Raw genomic sequence first — 21,039 nt, 5'->3', positions numbered from 1 at the left:
GACATATGTTCAACTGTGTTAGATTCACTGAGGTCATAACACATACACACACACACAGAACCTCTTTAGCTCTCTCAAAGGACTTGAAACATTCCCAGTGCCACAATTCCACTGCTTCCTTCATCAGCATTCCAATGAAGCAACTATAAAAAGGTTCTGTTCTGGTCTTCTTTATTGACACAGATAAGGGGAAATATTTTACTTGGACAAAGAAAGAAGAAAGAGCTTCTTTATTTCTCTGACTGAAAGCATTTCACAGCTAATGTGCCATCTTGCTGTGTGCAAATTAGCTGCTCAACATCCCTGCAGGATAACAAACAATATATTTCAAAAGTGTTCCCTTGGCTGTAAAACATTTTGGGATGCCCTAAGATTGTGAAAGACCCTGTACAAATTCAACGCTTTTCCTTTCCTGTCATATTACTGCACTCAGCACGCCTTCGATGAACTTGGAGTTTTTTGTCTCTGAGTGTTTGTGGGTTTCCTCTTTAACAGGAAAGAGGCAGAGGATGATTTTGGACACCTAAGAGGATTGCAGTCATCAAGGTTAGCTGCCATTGCAAAGGAAAGAGAAATCGACAATCAGCCCTTTGCAAAAACAGCCATGCCTATATATATCTGCAGTCTTACATCTCAAGAAGTTATTCTCATACCTCCTCTGTGGCACCAATAAAACATTAACACAGAATCTGATCTCTTAACAAAGACCTAAAATGAGGATTTGAGTTATAGGAATGAGAAGGATTGCTTAAAGGATTGCTTAGTGATTTCAGTATTCTTAACAATTGTTATAAAAGAAATAAGGTGACATAAAAGAACATAAAGTAATTATTGGAAAAGTAAATTGTAGAATTGACCCTCAGTAGGGAAAGCTGATTTCTACCTTACTTGTTGCTGATGGAATGCCATGACAATGGGACGATGAATGGAACACCATCCCTGCTCTTGCTCCCAATTTGTCAGGCCCACTACCCCTGCACATTGCCCTCAAGCTAACCCTCAAGGGCCCCCACAAAATCCAGACAAAGTGTGCTCTTGAAACTGGCTTCCAAGGTTAGTTTATCTCACAGCTTCAGCGCAAATTTTGATTGCTAAGGTAATCAGAAAATTGACAGTATGTGAAATGTAAAGAGAACTAGGGCAAATAAGTAACAGAAGCAGAGTTTTAAAATGAAGAAAAACACAGCAAATATGATCAACAAATAATTGAAATATGAAATGTGTTAAGTTATTTAATTGTTCCCTTTATAGCAGCTGCTTCTCAATAAGATAGTGAAGAAGCTGTTTGGTATGCTTTCTTTTATTGGTGAGAGTATTGAGTACAGGAGTTGGGAGGTCATGTTGCAGCTGTACAGGGCATTGGTCAGAGCACTTTTGGAATAGTGCTTGCAGTTCTGGTCTCCTTCCTATCGGAAGTATTTTGTGAAACTTGAAAGGGTTCAGGAAAGATTTACAGGGTTTCCAGGGTTGGAGGATTTGAGGTAAAGAGAGAGGTTGAATAGGCTGGGGCTGTTTTCCCTGGAGCGTCGGAGGCTGAGGGGTGACCTTATATAGGTTTATAAAATCATGAGGGACATGGATAGGATAAATAGACAAAGTCTTTTCCCTGAGGTGGGGGAAGTCCAGAACTAGAAGGCATCGGTTTAGAGTGAGAGAGGGAAAAATATAAAAGAGATCTAAGGGGCAACCATTTCACACAGAGGGTGGTACATGAATGGAATGAGCAGCCAGAGGGAGTGATGGAGGCTGGTACAATTGCAACATTTAAAAGGCATCTGAATGGGTATATGAATAGAAAGGGTTTAGAGGGATATGGGCCAAATGCTGGTAAATGGGACTAGATTAATTTAGGATATCTGGTTGGTATGGATGAGTTAAACCAAAAGGTTTTTTTTCCCACGCTGTACAGCTCTATGAGTAAGACTAATGTCCTGAGTTGGAGAATATATCACAATCATTTTACTCAAAGTAAACTAGGTCCATTTAATCAAATTTTGATTCATTATGCTAGAAGACAATTTTGATTTGCTTACACTAAACATCTAACTCTGCAGTTTTTAGATTAGAGTGGTGCTGAAAAAGCACAGCAGGTCAGGTAGCATCCGAGGAGCAGGAACATCAACGTTTCGGGCAAAAGCCCTTCATTAGGAATGAAGGGGTTTTGCCCGAAACGTCGATTTTCCTGATCCTCGGATGCTGCCTGACCTGCTGTGCTTTTCCAGCACCACTCTAATCTAAACTCTGGTTTCCAGCATCTGCAGTCCTTACTTTTGCCTATCTAACTCTGCAGTCAATAGCTTTCTTTGCTTTGCTCTGTGTTTACAATACTTATTATTAAAGCCCAATTATTAATGAGGCTACCTTGCATACCATTTTGTTTTTTTCCCACAAAATCCTCTTTAAACTTCATATAGCTAATGCCACTTACATTGGCAACATGAATTTGTAAATAAACGCAGAAAAGCATTTCATACTTTCTCACTGTTTGTCGAACAGAATGTCCAATTTACATAAACTGCTAAATGTGGACTTTATCCAAAATTACTTTGATAATGGCAGGCCAGACAGCATTGGAAGAGCAGGGAAGTCAATGTTTTGGGTCAGGGCCCTGCATCAGGACAGGACTTCATCCTAACCCAAAACATCAACCTTTCTGCTCCTCCGATGCTATCAGACCTGCTGTGCCCTTCCAGCTGCACATTTACTCGACACTGACTTCCAGCATCTGCAGTCCTCACTATCTCTTAATTTGACATTAGCCTCTCCTGTTACATAATTGTCGTTTGAAGAACACTTCAGTTTATCATTGTATTCACCAGTTTATCAGGAAGAACTTTGCATTTAAGATGTTTGATATGTGCACTGAAATGTTTGATTTTGTTAATTGGATTTAATATGTTTGGTATTCTTGATTCCATTCAGTTTTGTAAATCAGAGTTATCAGCAAATGCAAGCACCTATGAGCTTTTTTTAAACATGTATTCTTATAAAATAAATAAATTACTAGATACATTCCGACCAATATTGTGAACCAGCAGAGCCATTTGATAGAAGATCCCTATGATTAGTCCATGGCATTATATAAATAAGCCTTGCTTCAACAACATCATTTTTCAATCTCTGTAATTTCTTAAGATAGTGTATGGGGGCAATTTTGCACATACTGTGGCTGTGTTTAATACAACTTGAGTTTTGACTGGATTAAGTTACATATGTCTCAGGAAATGACTGAAAGTACCATGAAAAGTGAAGTACAATAAAAGCAGTACCTCCCAAAGGGTGCTTTGTTAGCTGGAATTGTATAAGCCTTTCAGTGTTCAGTTGCTTAAATTCAAACTGACCTTTGAGTAAACTGAAATATGGTATTTAATATAAAAGGCTAGACATACAAAAAGCTCTGTGTCACAGGTCAAATTTTAACTCAGATTTAAGCTACCATTGAACTTTACTTCTTTTAAAATTGAACAGATTCCCTATTCTCTCTCTGATAATCCTAACAGAGCTGGCTGGATCACATACATTTAGCTTTATTTATCAAATTAAATAAATCGGGTGATATTTGTCACCTGCAGTTATCACTCTCAAAAGTCTGAATACTAACCTGTTGAAGGATTTACACCTTGACTTGCTCTGGGGAGGAGGGTCACACTGGTGTGCGTTGGATCACTAGGGCGAATAGTCTGTACAAGCTGGTAACTGATGTTATGTCCTACATTTCCTGCTGGAGGGAAACATTTTTGTTGAATCGCGCAAGCACATGTGCAGTAAAATATTAACTAAATTGTACGATACAAAGTATGAACACATATGTAAATAAATATTCAAAATCTATCAAGAAAACAAAAACTAAATAAAAATAAACAATTGATGAATTGCCACTATTGAATATTTTAGTTGTATATTTGCCAATGTAATGTAAACAAAGGCATCCATGCTATTCACCAACATTGTCATTCTAAAATTTTAATAAAATCTATCAGATTGGAATTGGCCCTTGTTTTTAAATTCCACATTTCTACATTCATGACATTTTTAAAAAAATATTTTGCTACCTCTGACATTCTGGAATAGACTGGATATATTTACTAGGTAAAAATTACTGCAGATGCTGGAAACCAATTTCCGGATTAGTGGTGCTGGAAGAGCACAGCAGTTCAGGCAGCATCCAAAGTGCAGCCAAAATCGACGTTTCGGGCAAAAGCCCTTCATCAGGCTCACTGCCTTTATTCCTGATGAAGGGCTTTTGCCCGAAACATTGATTTCGCTGCACTTTGGATGCTGCCTGAACTGCTGTGCTCTTCCAGCACCACTAATCCAGAATCTGGATATATTTACTATGCATATTACCAGTTACATTAGTAACTGTGAAAGAACTTGTTCTTGGGTAAAAAACTGTGGAACAACAGCAGTAAATGAGTCATCATATTATCTGTGGAGAGAAAAAGAAGGGCATTTTTCAAGTTAATGACATTTAGGAGGTCACACACCTGAAATGTTCAGCCAAACGTTCATGGAATCATGAACAAGTTGCAGACTTTTAAGAATGTTGGACAGGACCAACATCTGGAAAACCTGGACTCATTTCTGACCGATCACATTTTGTCTGTGACAGTGAAATGAATCTGTACTAGCGTTTCAGTAGATGTTGGCCTAACCCTAAGGGCTATCATTATAGCATTATTACTGGTTAGCTGCTTCCATGACCTATTGTGGGAGTTGAGGGCACAGTTAGCTGAAATTAACTGAGAGAGTGATTTATCAGAAAAGATGGTTGTGGAAAAATAGCAGGTGTCTAAGAAAATAAACCATAAGCTGAAACAGCTATTCAGTCCATCAAGTCGGCACTACCGTTCAGTGAAATCACGACTGATCTGATAATCCTCATTTCCACTTTCTTGCCTTTGTCTTATAACCTTTGATTCCCTTAACTTTATCATCGCTGATTAAAAATGCGTCAATATCAGTCTTGAATATACTCAATGACCCAGTCTCAACAGCCCTCTGTGGTAACGAATTCCACAGATTCATTACCCTCACAGAGATAAAAATTCTCATCTGTTTTAAAAGAGTGACTCTTTATTCTAAAGATTATGCCCTCTGGTCTTAGAGTCTGCCTTGAATTGATTAACCAATCCTCCATCCAGAGGCTATGCACTTTGGCAGAAAGAATAAAGGAGCTGTTTATTTAAATGGAGAAAGACTGTAATAAGCAACAACACATAAATCACAAGCTAGCATCAGGTTCAGCAGAAATAGAAAAGAAGGTGGAGGATTGGCCTTTATTTCAAAGGGATTTGAATGTGAAAATAGGGAAGTATTGTTAAAATTATAGAAGATACTAGTTAGACCACAGCTAGGATACTGTGAGAGGTTTTGGTCCCCTTATCTAAGGAAAGGTATACTGACTTTGGAGGCAATTCAGAAAAGGTTCACTCAGTTGATCCAGAATATGGAAGGAGAGGTTATGAGGAGAGGTTCAGTAGACTGGGCACATACTCATTGCAGATTAGAAGTATGAAAGGGAACATTATTGAAACATATAAAATCCTCCGGAGGCTGGCTGTATAGTTGTGGAATGGTTGTTTCCCTTTGTTAGTGAGTCTAGGAAGAGAGGGCATAATCTCAAAGTAAGACATTATTCATTTGAGTCAGAGATAAGGAGGAATTTCTTCTCTGAGAGTGGAGTGATTTAGTGGATTTTTTTTCATCACAGAGGGCTGTAGAGGCAGATCACTTAGCATAGTCGAGGCTGAGATAGATCAGTAAGAGAATTAAGGATCATGGGAAAAAGGCAGGAAACTGGAGTGAAGGATTATGATATCAGCTGTGATTTCATTAAGTACTAGAGCAGACGTCATGGCCTCTTTTTGCTCCTACAACTTATTTTCTTATAGGGAGGCAAGTGGGAAGAGGGCTGTTAGTTTACATTTTGATTGATAGCTCCATGAGGTTATTAAAAAGATTGTCTGTCTTTGATGTGGAGCTAAGGATACAAATGTTTTTTTTTAGAAGGATTTAAGTACTTTAGGAGATTTAAATGTAATAGATAATTTCATAGAGTCATAAAGCACAGAAAAGGCCCTTTGGCCCCTTAACTCTGCCCTACCTATTTACACTAATTCCACTTTTACTTGGTCCATAATCTTGAATGTTATGACATTTCAAGTGCTCATCCACATTCTTTTTAAAGGTTCTGAGATTTCCCACTTCTACTACCCTTCCAGAAAGTACATTCCAGATTTCCATAACATTCTGGATGAAAAGCATCTTTCCTCAACGTCCCTTCAAACCTCCTTCCCCATCACCTTATAAATATGCCTCCTCGGTATTGGCCTTTTGACTAAAGACAACAGCTGAAAATGTGTTGTTGGAAAAGCGCAGCAGTTCAAGCAGCATCTAAGGAGCAGGAGAGTCGACGTTTCGGGCATGAGCCCTTCTTCAGGATGGGCTCATGCCCGAAACGTCGACTCTCCTGCTCCTTGGATGTTGCCTGAACTGCTGTGCTTTTCCAGCAACACATTTTCAGCTCTGATCTCCAGCATCTGCAGTCCTCACTTTCTCCTTAAAGACAACAGCTGCTTCCTATCCATGTCGCTTATAATGCCACACATCTCAATGAGATCCCCACTCAACCTTCGCTGCTCCAAAGAAAACTATTTGAGCTTATCCCAGCCTCTCTATTTAACTAAAATGCTCAAACCCAGGCAACACCCTGGTGAATCTCCTCTACACTCACTCCAGTGCAATCACAGCCTTCTTATAGTTTGGCAACCAGAACTTTCCATCACACTCCAGCTGTGGCCTAACCATAGTTTTGCTCAGCTCCAAAATATCCTTCCTATTCTTATAAGTTATGCCATGACTGATACAGGGAAGTGTTCTGTATGCCTTCTTAACCACCCTACTAATCTGTCCTGCCACCTTCAGAGATCTGTGACAAACATCTAAGTTCTCACTGTTCCTCTGAGCTGCCATTCATCGAGTCTTCTCTTCTTTTGTTGCTTCTTCCAAAATCATCATCTCACATTTTTCAGGGTTAAATTCAATCCACTACTGATCTGCCCATCTGAGTAATCCATCCACATTTTCCTGTAAATTAAAACCTTCTTCCTTACTATTAACCACCTGGCCAATCTTAGTGTCATCTGTAAACTTACCTATCACACTCACCATCCCACCCCCGACATTCTCATCTCGATATCATATCTACATCATGAACAATAAGGGAATTAGCACTGCTCGTTGTGGTATGCCACTGGAGACAGGCCTCCATTCACATGAACAGACTTCTACAACCCGTCTCCTACCACTAAGGCAGTTTTAGATCCATCCTGTCAAGTTACACTGGATCGGGTGTGCTTTTATCTTCTTTATCAGTCTCCCATGTGGGAACGTGTCAAAGGATTTGCTGAAATCCATGAAAACTACATCCATGAAAACCCTGCATAACCCTCATCTGATACCTTGAAATGTTCAACCAGATTTGTTAGGCACGATCCTCCTCTGACAAAGCTCTTCTGAGTACCTCTGATTAAACATTGCTTCTCCAAGTGGAGATCAAGTCTCTGTTATAGAATTTTCTCCAATAGTCTTTTTATTACTGATGTGTGATTCACTGATCTGTAATTCTCTGTTTTCTCCTAACACCCCAAAATTGCCAGAGGAGAATAACAAAATAGGTCTTGTCATTTTCTCCCTTGCCTCCAGAAGAAACGTTGGCATTTCTCTACTGTTAAGAAAGCTAAAACCTCCACTACCTCCCCACTGCCTCGGTCAAATTGCTCAAAAACATAGTCCCTCTCCCCAAATTTTATGCCTACATTCTCCTTCTCCAGAACAAAGACAAGTACTCAATTAACACTCTACCAATGTCCCTTTTCACCCACACACACATTGTCCCCTTGGTCCTGATGGGCCCTACTCTTTCCATGGTTATCCTTAACCCTTAATATACTTAGACAATATCTTGGGATTCTCCCTAATGTTACCCATTAGTATATCCATTAATGAGATACCTTTTTTTTGTGTAGAAAACTATCAGACATAATGATAATTCTATTTCATCTTGTCTCCATATGGTTTATGAGGTTTGACCATGGTGATACTAGTTGCATTGACATGGAGAATTTCAAGGTCATGCAAATGGGGAGAGATCATGAGTTGACTTGAGGGATGTGATAGGTCTTTGGGGGTGATGCAGGTATGGGCTGGACAAGCAGGAGGCTGGAAGAACACAGCAAGCCAGGCAGTATCAGGAAGTGGAGAAGTCAATGTTTCGGGTGTAAACCTTCTTCAGGACTGGGGATGGTTGTAAGGGGAGCTGCAGATTAAGGGGGTGTAGGTTGCGGGGTGGTGGAGGTATTGATAAATGAACAAAGGTAGAGTGTACTAACTGGTTGGTCAATGGGAGGGATGAATCCGGTTGATGGCTAGAAGGAGGGGTCAATCAGATGAACGGAAGGGAGAGGGAGGTGCTGGAATGGGAGTCGGGGAATGGGAAGGGTGATTATTTGAAATTGGAGAGCTCAATGTTGAGTCGTCCGGGCTGCAGGCTGCCCAGGTGGGAGATGTGGTGCTGTTCCTCCAATTTGTGGTCTGATTTGCTGTGACAATGGAGGAGACCAAGGTTGGTCATGTCAGAAAGGGAGTGGGAAGGATAATTAAGATGAGCAGTGCCTGGGAGGTCAACTTGGTCCCTGCAGGCCCAGCTGAGATGCTTGGTGAAACATGCCCTGAGATAGCATTTGGTCTCCCCAATGTCATAGAGATGTTCAGAATGGAAACAGACCCTTCAGTCCAACCCATCCATGCCGACCAGACATCCCAACCCAGTCTAGCCCCACCTGCCAGCACCCGGCCCATATCCCTCCAAACCTTTCCTATTCATGGACCCATCCAAATGCCTTTTAAAGGTTGCAATTATAACAACCTCCACCACTTCCTCTGGCAGCTCATTCCATACATGTACCACCCTCCTTATAAAAGAGAGCTAAGGGACAGCGTTTTCACATCTTTCCCCTCTCATCCTAAACTTATGCCCTCTAGTTCTGGACTCCCCGACCCCAGGGAAAGGACCCTGTCTACTTATCCTATCCATGTCCCTCATAATTTTGTAAATCTCTATATGGTCACCCCTCAGCCTCTGACACTCCAAGGAAAACAGCCCCAGCCTGTTCAGCCTCTCCCTAGAGCTCAAATACTACAACCCTGGCAACATCCTTGTAAATCCTTTCTGAACCCTTTCAAGTTTCACAACATCTTACCGATAGGAAGGAGACCAGAATTGCACACAGTATTCCATCAGTGGCCTAACCAATATCCTGTACATGACTTCCTAAATCCTATATTCAATACTCTGACCAATAAAGGAAAGCATACCAAACACCTTCTTCACTATCCTATCTACCTGCGACTCCACTTTCAAGGAGCTATGAACCTGCACTCCAAGGTCTCTTTATTCAGCAATACTCCCCAGGACCTTAGCATTAAGGTATATAAGTCCTGCTAAGATTTGCTTTTCCAAAATGCAGCACCTCACATTTATCTGAATTAAACTCTATCTGCCACTTCTCTGCTCATTGGCCCATCTGGTCAAGATCCTGTTGTAATCTGAGGTAACCCTCTTCACTGTCCACTACACCCACAATTTTGGTGTCATCTGCAAACTTACTAACTGTACCCCTTATGCTCGCATCCAAATCATTTATGTAAATGACAAAAAGTAGAGGGCCCAGCACTGATCCTTGTGGCACTCCACTGGTCACAGGCCTCCAGTCTGAAAAACAATCCTCCACCACCACGCTCTTTCTTCTATCTTTGAACCAATTCTGATGAAGGGCTTTTGCCCGAAACGTCGAATTTCCTGTTCCTTGGATGCTGCCTCACCTGTTGCGGTTTTCCAGCAACACATTTTCAGCTCTATATCCAAATGGCTAGTTCTCCCTGTATTCTGTGAGATCTAATCTTGCCAACCAGTCTCCCTTGGGGAACCTTGAAGTCCATATAGATCACATCTACTGCTTTGCCCTCATCAATCCTCTTTGTTACTTCTTCATGATTTCCTATGCACAAAGCCATGTTGACTATCCCTAATCAGTCCTTGCCTTTCCAAATACATGTACATCCTGTCCCTCAGGATTCCCTCCAACAACTTGCCCACCACCAATGTCTGGCTCACTAGTTTATAGTTCCCTGGCTTGTCCTTACCACCTTTCTTAAACTGAGAAGGGTCGACCACATCGGGAGCACAGGATATAGTAAACTAGGTTGAAGGAGAGGCAGGTAAATCTCTGTCTCACCTGGAAGGCCTGTTTGAGGCCCTGGATGGAGGTGAGAGAGGTGGTGTACCAGCAGGTTTTGCATCTTTTATGGTATGGGCTGGCACAGAATCGGTACGAGGAGGTGAGGGCATTTGCAATGTGTAGGCTTGGAGGTGTAAATGTAGATTAAAACATTGGGAGGAGGTCCCCAAGAAGTGAGGCCAATATTTTAACCACCTCACCTTGGCACCGAGCAGCCTCTTTAGCCTCTTCCAAGTTGCATCTAGGAGTTGTGAGTCCAACCCTGCCCCACAGCTCTTATCTAGCAACAAAAATTGTATCATGCAGTGCAAATTTTCCTGAGGTGCAAGAATCGAGTAAGGAAATTTCCAGACATGTTACCTCTAAGATGAAAATTCAGCCCTCTCCCCAAATGCCACGGCAGATACTGAATATTTCCAGCATTTTCTGTTTTTCATCCAGATTTCCAGCAGTTGTAATATTTTACCTTGTGTTTAGATCAGAGTGGTGCTGGAAAAGCACAGCAGGTCAGGCAGCATCCGAGGAGCAGGAAAATCGATGTTTTGGGCAAAAGCCCTTCATCAGGAATAGAGGCAGAGAGCCTCCAGGGTGGAGAGATGAATGGGGTGGGGTGAGAAGGTAGCAAAGAGTACAATAGTTGAATGGGATGGGGATGGAGGTGATAGGTCAGAGGGGAGGGTGGAGTGGATAGGTGGGAAGGGGGATTGGCAGGTAGGACAGGTCATGGGGACAGTGCTGAGCTGGAAGGTTGGAACTGAGGTAAGGTGGGAGGAGGAGAAATGTGGAAACTGGTGAAGTCCACATTGATGCCCTGGGGTTGAATTGTTCCGAGGCGGAAGATGAGGCGTTCTTCTTTCAGGCATCGGGTGGTGAGGGAGCGGCGGTGGAGGAGACCCAGGATCTGCATGTCCTCGGCAGAGTGGGAGGGGGAGTTGAAATGTTGAGCCACGGGGTGGTGGGTTTGATTGGTGCCGGAGTCCCGGAGATGTTACCTGAAGCACTCTGTGAGGAGGCGTCCAGTCTCCCCAATGTAGAGGAGATCGCATCGGGAGCAACGGATACAATAAATAACATTGGTGGATGTGCAGGTGAAACTTTGATGGATGTGGAAGGCTCCTTTGGGGCCGTGGATGGTAGTGAGGGAGGAGGTGTGGGCACAGATTTTGCAATTCCTTCGGTGGCAGGGGAAGATGCCAGAAATGGAGGGTGGGTTGTTGTGGAGCGTGAACCTGACTAAGTAGTCACAGAGGAAACGGTCTTTGTGGAAAGCGGAAAGGGGTGGGGAGGGAAATATATCTCTGGTGGTGGGGTCCGTTTGGAGGTGGTGGGATTGTCGTATGATATGGTTAATGCGAAGGTTGCTAGGGTGGAAAGCGAGGACCGGGGGCTCTGACCTTGTTACGGTGGAGGGGTGGGGTTTGAGGGTGGAGGTGTGGAATGTGGATGAGATCTCCATTGGAGGGCATCTTCAACCATGTGAGAAGGGAAATTGCGATCTCTAAAGAAAGAGGCCATCTGGTGTGTTTTGTGCTGGAACTGGTCCTCCTGGGAGCACATACGGTGGAGACGGAGGAATTGGGAATAGGAGATGGCATTTTTGCAGGAGGTAGGGTGTGAAGAGGTGTAATCCAGGTAGCAGTGGGAGTTGGTGGGTTTGCAAAATATATCAGGTGTCAAGTCGGTCATCATTAATGCCAGGAGATGGAGAGGTCCAGGAAGGGGAGGGAGGTGTCAGAGATGGTCCAGGTGAATTTAAGATTGGGGTGGAATGTGTTGGTGAAGTTGATGAACTGCTCAACCTCCTTGGTTAGTGCACTTCAGATACAAAAGGTACATTTAGATAAGCCCTATTAGATCACGACTATGCATAGTAGAAGATGAAAGCTCACCTGGCATCCATTTTACAATGACTGTAGTAATACACAAATTTCAGAAATAAGGTTCAAGAAATTCCAAGGCAGTTGATTTATTTTCTAAATTTTATTAGCACTAATTTTAAATGGCTAACTCTGCCCAAAGACTCAGAATGGTTAAACTGCCACTCATTCTGTCAGTCATGTCTGTACTAGTTCACTGAAAGAGTAATATACCTAGCACCATTCTCTCACATTTTCCCTGCAGTAACACAAACCTTTTTTCACACAATGACCCAATTCCCTTTTGATAACCACAAATGACCTAACCTCCAGCAGATTATCAGACAGTGCATCCAGATCCTAACCACTCACAACTTCAAAACAATTTTCCTCATAATGCCATTCTTTCAGTGCACTTTGGCTCTTGATCTTTCAACCAATGGAAAAGTTTATTTCTATCTACTGTTACCATACCTCTCATTATTTTGAATATCTCTATCAAATCTCTGCACAACACAATATTCCAACTGAAAGCAAACTACATTTTATAATTCAATATAATTTGCTTGCTTTTATGCTCAATGCCCCTTACTAATAAAGTTCAAAATGCCATAAGTTTATTAACTGTGCTCTCAATATGTCCTGTCAACTTCCTTGATTTATCTGCATGGATATCTAGGTGCCTCTGCCTTCTGCACTCCCTTTACAATTCTATGTTTTACCTTATATTGTTTCTCCCAATTCATCCTACCAGAATGAAACCTTTCACACTCCTTTGCACTAACATTTACCTGCCACTTGTCTGCCCATTCCACCGAGATATGTTCTTCTGAAGATTACTATGCTCACATTTTACAACATTGAGGTTTGTATCACAGGGCTTATAATGTTCTATTTGCCCCATACAACTCATAATGGAGAGCCAACTGAGTAACTCAATTCCAGTGACTTTCTCAGATTTAGGACTGAATTCAGGAGGGACTTTTTCACCCAAAGGGTTGTGAGTCTGTGGAATTCCCTGCCCACTGAAGCAGTTGAAGCTACCTCATTTAAATGTTTTTAAGGAGAAGATTTTTGAACAGTAAAAGAATTAAGGGTTATGGGGAGTGGGCAGGTAACTACAGGTGAGTCCACAAAACAATCAGCCATGATCTTATTGAATGGAGGAGCAAGCTTGATGGGTCAAATGGCCTACTCTCGTTCCTATTTCTTATGTTCTTATAATCCAACAGAGTGTGGCAGGGATGTCTGGGACCAAATAGAACGAGGGAACACGCAATGCTATATGTTAATTAAGACAAAATTAATTGGGTATACTGTATATGTGAGGAACAAGTAATTAGTGGGGTTGGAGTTTCACACTGTTTAATTGAAATAAAATTTTAATGAGACTTTACACCTTTTGATCTCTCATGTTTAAACATCTCCTTCATTCTGAATGTGTACCACTCTCAAATGAACACAGTATAACACTCACAAATTCACATACTGACCAAATTTAAATATTGCATGACTGCATGATTATTGTTCATTGACTGACACCATGGCTTCACATATCCATTTTACTCACATTGTGCAAGTACAGTCTATTAGGGAAATATAGGTTAGTCTATTTGAACTGTATTGAGGAACACTGGAACTGAAGTAAACCATTTATCTGCTCATACTGGTTCCAACATTCAATGAGATTGTGACGTAACCGCCTTTATTGCTTACCCTTTAATCATCTTGGTAACAAAACATCAATCAGTTCCAGATTATAATTTTCACTTGATCTAGCCTCATTTGCTGTTTGTGGGAAAGAGCTTCAAACTTCTATCAATCTTTCAGTGTAATGTTTGCACATTTATCACCTCATAAAAATGCGTATGAAAGTAATTCAAATACTTAAAGTTGTTTTGTAACTGTAGGCATCAACATGCTCAATTAGTAATGAACATACTTTCTGTTCAAATTTTCATTCATAACAACAGGTATTACATCTTAAAATTTAAGTAAACTATTAATGCCTGATTGTAAAGTTATGACTTCAGTTATTAGTTAGTAATTTAATATTATGGGCAGGCAAAAGCTAATGGTATTATCAATCCAGAAACTCCGTGAATATTCTGAGAATGCTGCAAATGGAGAAATTTGACTTCAATTAAAATAAAAATCTGGAAATAAGAATCTACTGATAAACATGAAATCACTGTCAATAGTCAGAAAAACTCATTTGATTCACTAATATCCTTCAGGGAAGAAAATCCGCTATCCTCTCCTGGTCCTGCCTACATGTGACTCCAGACCCACAACAATGTACTTGACTCACAACTACCCTCGGAAATGATCTAGCAAGCCATTCACATTTATCAATTGCTACAAAGTCTCAACAAAGAAATGAAACCAGATAGACCATCTTGCATCGATCTAGGCACCAGCAGAAACAGGCTTGTCAACCCTGCAAAGTCCTCCTCGCCAATTCCTGGGGTCCAATGCCATGATTGGGAGAGCTGTCAAGTAATAGCCTAATGTAGTCATACTCACAGAATTATACCTTAAAGACAATGTCCCAGATGCCACCATCACCATCCCTGGATATGCCTGACATCAGTGGTGGGAAGTTGTTGGAGAGAATCCTGAGGGATAGGATTTGCATGTATTTGGAAAGGCAGGGACTGATTAGGGATAGTCACCATGGCTTTATGTGCGGGAATCATGTCTCATTAACTTGATTGAGTTTTTTGAGGAAGTAACGAAGAGGATTGATGAGGGCAGAGTGGTGGATGTGACCTATTTGGACCTCAGCAAGGCGTTCTACAAAGATCCTCATGGTTCACTGGTTAGATCGCATGGAATACAGGGAGAACTAGCTTGTTGGGTGCAGAATTGGCTCAAACTGGTTGTTTTTCAGAATGGAGGCCTGTGACCAGTGCAGTGCTGCATTTTTGAAAAGCAAATCTTAGTTGGACTTATACACTTAATGGCAAGGTCCTGGTGAATGTTGCTGAACAAAGAGACCTTAAAGTATGGGTTCATAGTTCCATGAAAGTGGAGTCATAGGTAGTTAGGATAGTGAAGGGGGTGTTTAGTATACTTTTGTAGGCCAGAACATTGAGTATAGGAGTTGGGAAATCATGTTACAGCTGTACAGCACATTGGTTAGGCCACTTTTGAAATATTGTGTGAAATTCTGGTCTCCATCCTATTAGAAGTACATTGTGAAACTTGGAAGGGTTCAGAAAAACATTTACATGGACATTGCCAAGGTTGGAAGGATTGAGCTACAGGGAGAGGCTGGATAGGCTAGGGCTGTTTTCCTTGGAGTGTTGGAGGCTGAGGGGTGACTTTATAGAGGTTTATAAAACCATGAGGGGCATGGATAGGATAAATAGAAAAGTATTTTCCCTCAGGTGGGGGAGTTCAGAACTAGAGGGCATAGGTTTAGGGTGAGAGGGGAAAGATTTAAAAGGGACCTAAGGAACAACTTTTTCATGCAGAGGGTAGTGCGTGTATGGAATGAGCTGCCAGAGGAAGTGATGGAGGCTGATACAATTATAACATTTAAAAGGCATCTGGATGGGTATATGAATAGAAAGGATGTGTTGGGATATGGGTCAGATGCTGGCAGGTAGGACTAGATTAATTCAGGATACCTAGTCGGCATGGCTGAGTTGAATTAAAGAGTCAGTTTCTGTGTTGTACATCTCTATGACTCTATGTCCTGTCCAGCAGAACAGACCCAGCAGAGATATGGCACAGTGGTGTACAGAAGGAGGAGGCTGCCTTGGGAGTCCTGAACACTGTCTCTGGACCTCTTGAAGTCTTGAGCAAGGAAACCTCCTGCTGATTACCATGTATCATCCGCTCCCAGCTGTTGAATCAGTACTCCACATTGAACAATACATGGAGGAAGCACTGAGGGTGGCAAGGGTGCAAAATAAACACTGGGAGCAGCAGCACTACTTACCAAGCTGGTTAGGTCCTAAAGGACATTAACTACGAGACTGGGTCTGCAGCAAATGGGGAGGGCACCAACTAGAGGGAAAAACAAACTTCACCTCATTCTTACCAATCCGTAACCTGTAGATGCATCCATCCATGACAGTATTGTTAGGAGTGACCACTAACCCTGTGACCAGCACAATCCTTCTGCCGACAAAGTTCAGTCTTCACATTGAGACTCCATCATGTTGTGTGACACTGTCACTACGCTAAATGGGACAAGCATTGTCAAGTAACATAAGAGTGGATATCTATGAGGTGTGGTGAGCCATTGAGAGCAGCACAATTATATTTCAACACAGTCTGCAACCTTACATCTCAACATATCCCAGACCCAACCATTACCATCAAGCCGGGGTGAACACTGGTTCAATGGAGAGTCCAGGAGGGCAGGTCAGGAGCAGCACCAGACAGATGTAAAAATGAGGTGTCAACTCAGTGAAGTTATCAAGCAGGGCTACTTGCATGCCAAACAGTATAAGCAGCAAATGATAGACAGAGCTAAGCAATCCCATGCCAAAGTATCAGATCTAAGCTCTGCAGTCCTACCACATCCAAGTCGCAAATCACGGTGGACAATTAAAGAACTCCCTGGAGGAGGAGACTGCACAAATATCCACATCCACAATGAGCCCAATGGAACAGTACTAAAGATAAGGCTAAAGCTGTTGTAGCAATCGTCATCCAAATGTGCTCAGTGGATATTCCATCTCAGTCTCCTCCAGTGGTCCCCAACATTACAGATTCCATCTTCAGCCAATTTGATTCACTCCGTGTGATATCAAGCAAAGGTTGGAGGCACTGGATACTGCAAAGACTATGGGCCCTGAAAAAAAGACTTGTGCTCCAGAACTTGCCGCATTCCTAGCCAACTGTGGCAGTACAGTTATAACATTGGCACCTACACAACAAAATGGGAAATTACCCAGTTATATCCTGTACATAAAATGCTGAACCAGATCTAACCCAGCCAATTACTGCTCCATCAGTTTACTCTTGATCATCAAAAGTGTTATCAAGCAACATCTGCTCAACAATAACCTGCTTACTGATGCCCAGTTTAGGTTCTGCTAATGTCACTTAACTCCCAACTTCATTACAGCTTTGGTTCAAACATGGACAAAAGAGCTGTATTCCAGAGGTGAGGTGAGAGTGATATCAAGCCCTTGACATCAAGGCTGAATTCAACCGAGCGTGGCAACAAAAAGTAGTAAAACTGGAATCAATGGGTATCGGGGTAAACTCCCCATTGGTTGGAATCATACCTGGTGCAGGTATGGTCATGTTTGATGGAGGTCAGTCATCTCAGCTCCAGGAGATCACTGCAGGAATTTCTCAGGGTAGTGTCCTAGGCCTAATTATCTTCAGCTGCTTCATCAATGACTTTCCCTCCACTATAAAGTCAGAAGTGGGCATGTTTGCCAATGACTGCGCAAAATTCAGAACTATTCATGAAGCCTCAGATACTGACACAGTTGATGTTCAAATGTAACAAGATCTGGACAAAATCCAGGCTTGGACTATCAAATGGCAAGTAACATTCACATCACACAAATGCCTGGCAATGTCTATCACATTAAGAAACAATCTGACCACCTCCCCTGGACATTTAATGGTGTCACCATCACCGAATCCCCCTACTATCAACATCCTCGAGGTTCCCATTGATGGAAAACTCAACTGGTCTCACCACTTAAATACAATGGTTTCAAAAGCAAGTGAGAGGCTAGGAGTATTGCACCAAGTGATTCCTGATTCCCCAAAGCCTGCCTATCATCTGCAAGGCACAGGTTAATGGTCTGAGAGAAAACTCCCACTTGCTGGATGGATGCAGCACCAACAATATTCAAGAAGCTTGACAGCATCCAGAACAAAGGAGCTCATTGATTGGCACCACATTCATAAGCATCCACCACCGACCCAGTAGCAACAATGTGTGTTATCTTCAAGATGCACTGCAGCAACTCACCAAAAGTCCTTAGACAGCACCTTTCAAACCCATAACCATTTCCATCTAGAAGGGCATGGCATACAAGGGAACACCACCACCTCCAAACTCCCCTCCAAACCACTCACCACTCCAACTTGGAAATGTATCATTGTTCCTTCAAAGCTGCTGGGTCAAAATCCTGGAATTACCTCCCTAATGGTATTGTGGGTCAACCCACAGCAGGTGGGCTGCATTAGCTCACCACCACCCTTTCACGGGCACCTAGGGAGGGGAAATAAATACTGGCCAGCCAGCGATGCTGACATCCATGAATGAATTTTTAAAATTATATCAGTAGAATAGATGGAAGGATCTCATTTGTCACATGTTTTGGTATATTTGATAAGACAAAATAACAACAGGAAATATGTTTAACATTTGAAAGCTTTATAATGGTAAGTAAACCAACAACATGATCACAAGATTACTTCACACAAACTACAAATCATCAGTGTGTTAAATACCAATTATGTCACCTACACTTATACCTTAAGTTGAAGTTTGCATTTCTCAGACATTACCAAGACAAAGTTGATAGGGTGTTTTATCAGTTAACATTTCAGGAATCCCAATTTCTTCACCTTGTTTATAATAAACAAACACAAGAAATACATTTCTATGGGTTCCCAAGTTTGAAGGAAAGGGTGTGAATTTAACCTGGATCCCAGCCATGCTGATATTTCAGTGAGTGCCAATTTTCAGGCCTGTGGTAATGATCATTAAATGATGAATGGCACTTTCTATTGTTCTTTGCAACAACTTCACAATCAAGGATATCGAAGTATTAGGACAAGTAAGCTTTATTGAGTTATTGTCATAATCCCTTTGCCTAAGCACAATGCATTCTGTTTCAAAAATATTTTTCTTGCATTATTCTTATCCTTTTTCATTAGCTCTTCCCAAACAACGTCCTTCGAGCAGCACTGCCTGGATGCCATCAGTACTACTCATTAAGGCTTGAGGAGTTTGAGAAAGGAACTCTACCTTGTCTCCTTAGTAGTCAGATCCTGCCACTTATTGAAGTGAATAACGGAATTCAAAAGAATGAGTGTTAAGGTCGGTGAAACCTGAAATTCCCACTTAGATTCATTTATTGAGAACTAATGCACCTACTCTGAAGAAGTTAACTGAATATTTCTAACAAACTATCACTATAAAATTAGGCTTGTTCCGTAATCTTACCTTCATCGAAATCTGGGTTTAATTTAATGTTATTATTGTCCTCCTCTTCATCAAAAGGATAATAGTAAAGTGTTTGTGGCTGTTTGTTTGGTACTGCATTATTATCTTCCTTAACAGCAACAGGAGGTTGTTTTGTGAGACTAAATTTAACTTTTGGAAACATATGGTCACTGGATTCCTCTTTATTTTCCTTATTTTCTGTCTTTTCTTCTAATGTTTCCTTCTTTGTGAACCATTCCCTTTGGAGTTCATCTTCCCTTGTATTTTCCATTTCCTTCTCAAATGTAATGAACTGGGCAATTGTATCCATTGTAGTTGCACTGACTGTATCTGGTATCTTTGTAGTATAGGTTAAAACATGGGAATTATTTGGAACCACATAGTTTTCTTTGTAATCATTGTCTTCATTTCCCTCTTCATCAATATCTAAACTCTTACTCACAGACTTTTGTTGCCTGCTATTAAATAGTACATACTCTTTGGACTGTTTAGAAGATTCCTTAAGAAAGTGCTCATTGTCTAGAGGCTCTTGGTCATAGCTATAATGATCATCATAATGCCGCATTGACTCTTCGTTATCATTAATTATTGGGTAGACAGTCTTCACCTCTTGAGTTGCGTCACAGTGTGGAAGAGCATAGCACATTAATTCACCACCAGCATTTGGACAATGGCAGACTTTACATGGTGGCATGTGGAACGTGTGCCCTGCTGTGTATTTCTGACCATTATGAAGACATCCCACTTTGGCACATTGTTGGCAGCCCTCAACTGGTTCCATAACGTCAATGCAATTCTGAGGAAGCTCAGGGCAAGGAATGAAATAACAACTTATCTTGCCTCCTCCACTAGGACATGCACACTCTGTACTTCCAAAATCAACAAAATATGATGATCCTTCAGGTACTTTCCCATCCTTGAAGCCACCATTAACACAGTCATAATACTGGTAGCCTTCACATTCACAACCATATTGTATGCAAGAAGCACAACATGCCCCAGGCTGCAACACCTCTTCAATGCAGTTTTCGAGCAAAGGGCAATTCACACCAGTACAGTCCTTCTGTGTGAGACAACTGCCACAGCAAATCAGCAGGTAGAACCAAAACCTGAGATCCAATAATACAAATACTTCCTGTCTTTGTGTAGCCATGGTTTTGAAGGGCTCTCACAGGCACTAGATTATTCACAGAAGCAGCTTTGGTTTAAACTTTCAAATTTAAACCCTCTTGACTCTTGTTTTTACAGAAATTCCAGACCCAGTTCCAAACTGTAGATCAATTCTTTGCCGTCTTTCCTTAAACCTTGAATTCATGAAAGAAAAGTCTGTTAAAGATTTTGCAAACTGAAATTTCCAATATAAAATAGAGGAAGCTTTGATACATAATGTAAGAAGTAACCATTGGTTGGTGTAATTAAGGCTGTTGGAACTCATTTTACAGAAACTCAAGAACTGTCTCAAAGTATGTACTTCTTGGCATCTCTCAACTGCACATAAACCAACATTTCATTCATATGTTACAGAATCACATCTACTTGACACATTACGTCAGGTTTGCTATTATTAGCAGTTTATACTACATGGTATGGCACTGTACTCTATGGTGGAAAGCAATTACTGTTTTATATTTTCCTTGTTTTACGGGTTTGAAAGGAAAAAAGAATCATGCATTTACAAAATGCTTTTTGGGACCAGCAAATGTCTCAAAGTGTTTTCTAGCCATTT

The 21,039-nt window shown here is 41.4% G+C and overlaps 1 protein-coding gene across 4 annotated transcripts in view; it reads right to left on the bottom strand.

Moving 5' to 3' along the window:
- Positions 1 to 21,039, bottom strand: part of fbln2 (fibulin 2) — a 181,667-nt gene that overhangs the window by 156,830 nt on the left and 3,798 nt on the right. For 3 of the 4 annotated variants that reach the window (XM_060835552.1, XM_060835553.1, XM_060835551.1), the window contains 2 exons: positions 19,314 to 20,617; positions 3,602 to 3,721 (listed from right to left, as the gene is read on the bottom strand). In XM_060835552.1, coding sequence (XP_060691535.1) covers positions 3,602 to 3,721; positions 19,314 to 20,466 — 1,273 coding nt within the window. In that variant the 5' untranslated portion in view covers positions 20,467 to 20,617. The remainder of the gene's footprint in view (positions 1 to 3,601; positions 3,722 to 19,313; positions 20,618 to 21,039) is intronic. The other variant, XM_060835554.1, reaches the window with a different exon arrangement.

Source organism: Hemiscyllium ocellatum, chromosome 14 (genome assembly GCF_020745735.1).
Source record: "Hemiscyllium ocellatum isolate sHemOce1 chromosome 14, sHemOce1.pat.X.cur, whole genome shotgun sequence".
Classification (NCBI taxonomy): domain Eukaryota; kingdom Metazoa; phylum Chordata; class Chondrichthyes; order Orectolobiformes; family Hemiscylliidae; genus Hemiscyllium; species Hemiscyllium ocellatum.
The sequence above is the reverse complement of the archived record's forward strand: the minus strand, read 5'-3'. Positions and strand labels throughout refer to the sequence as shown.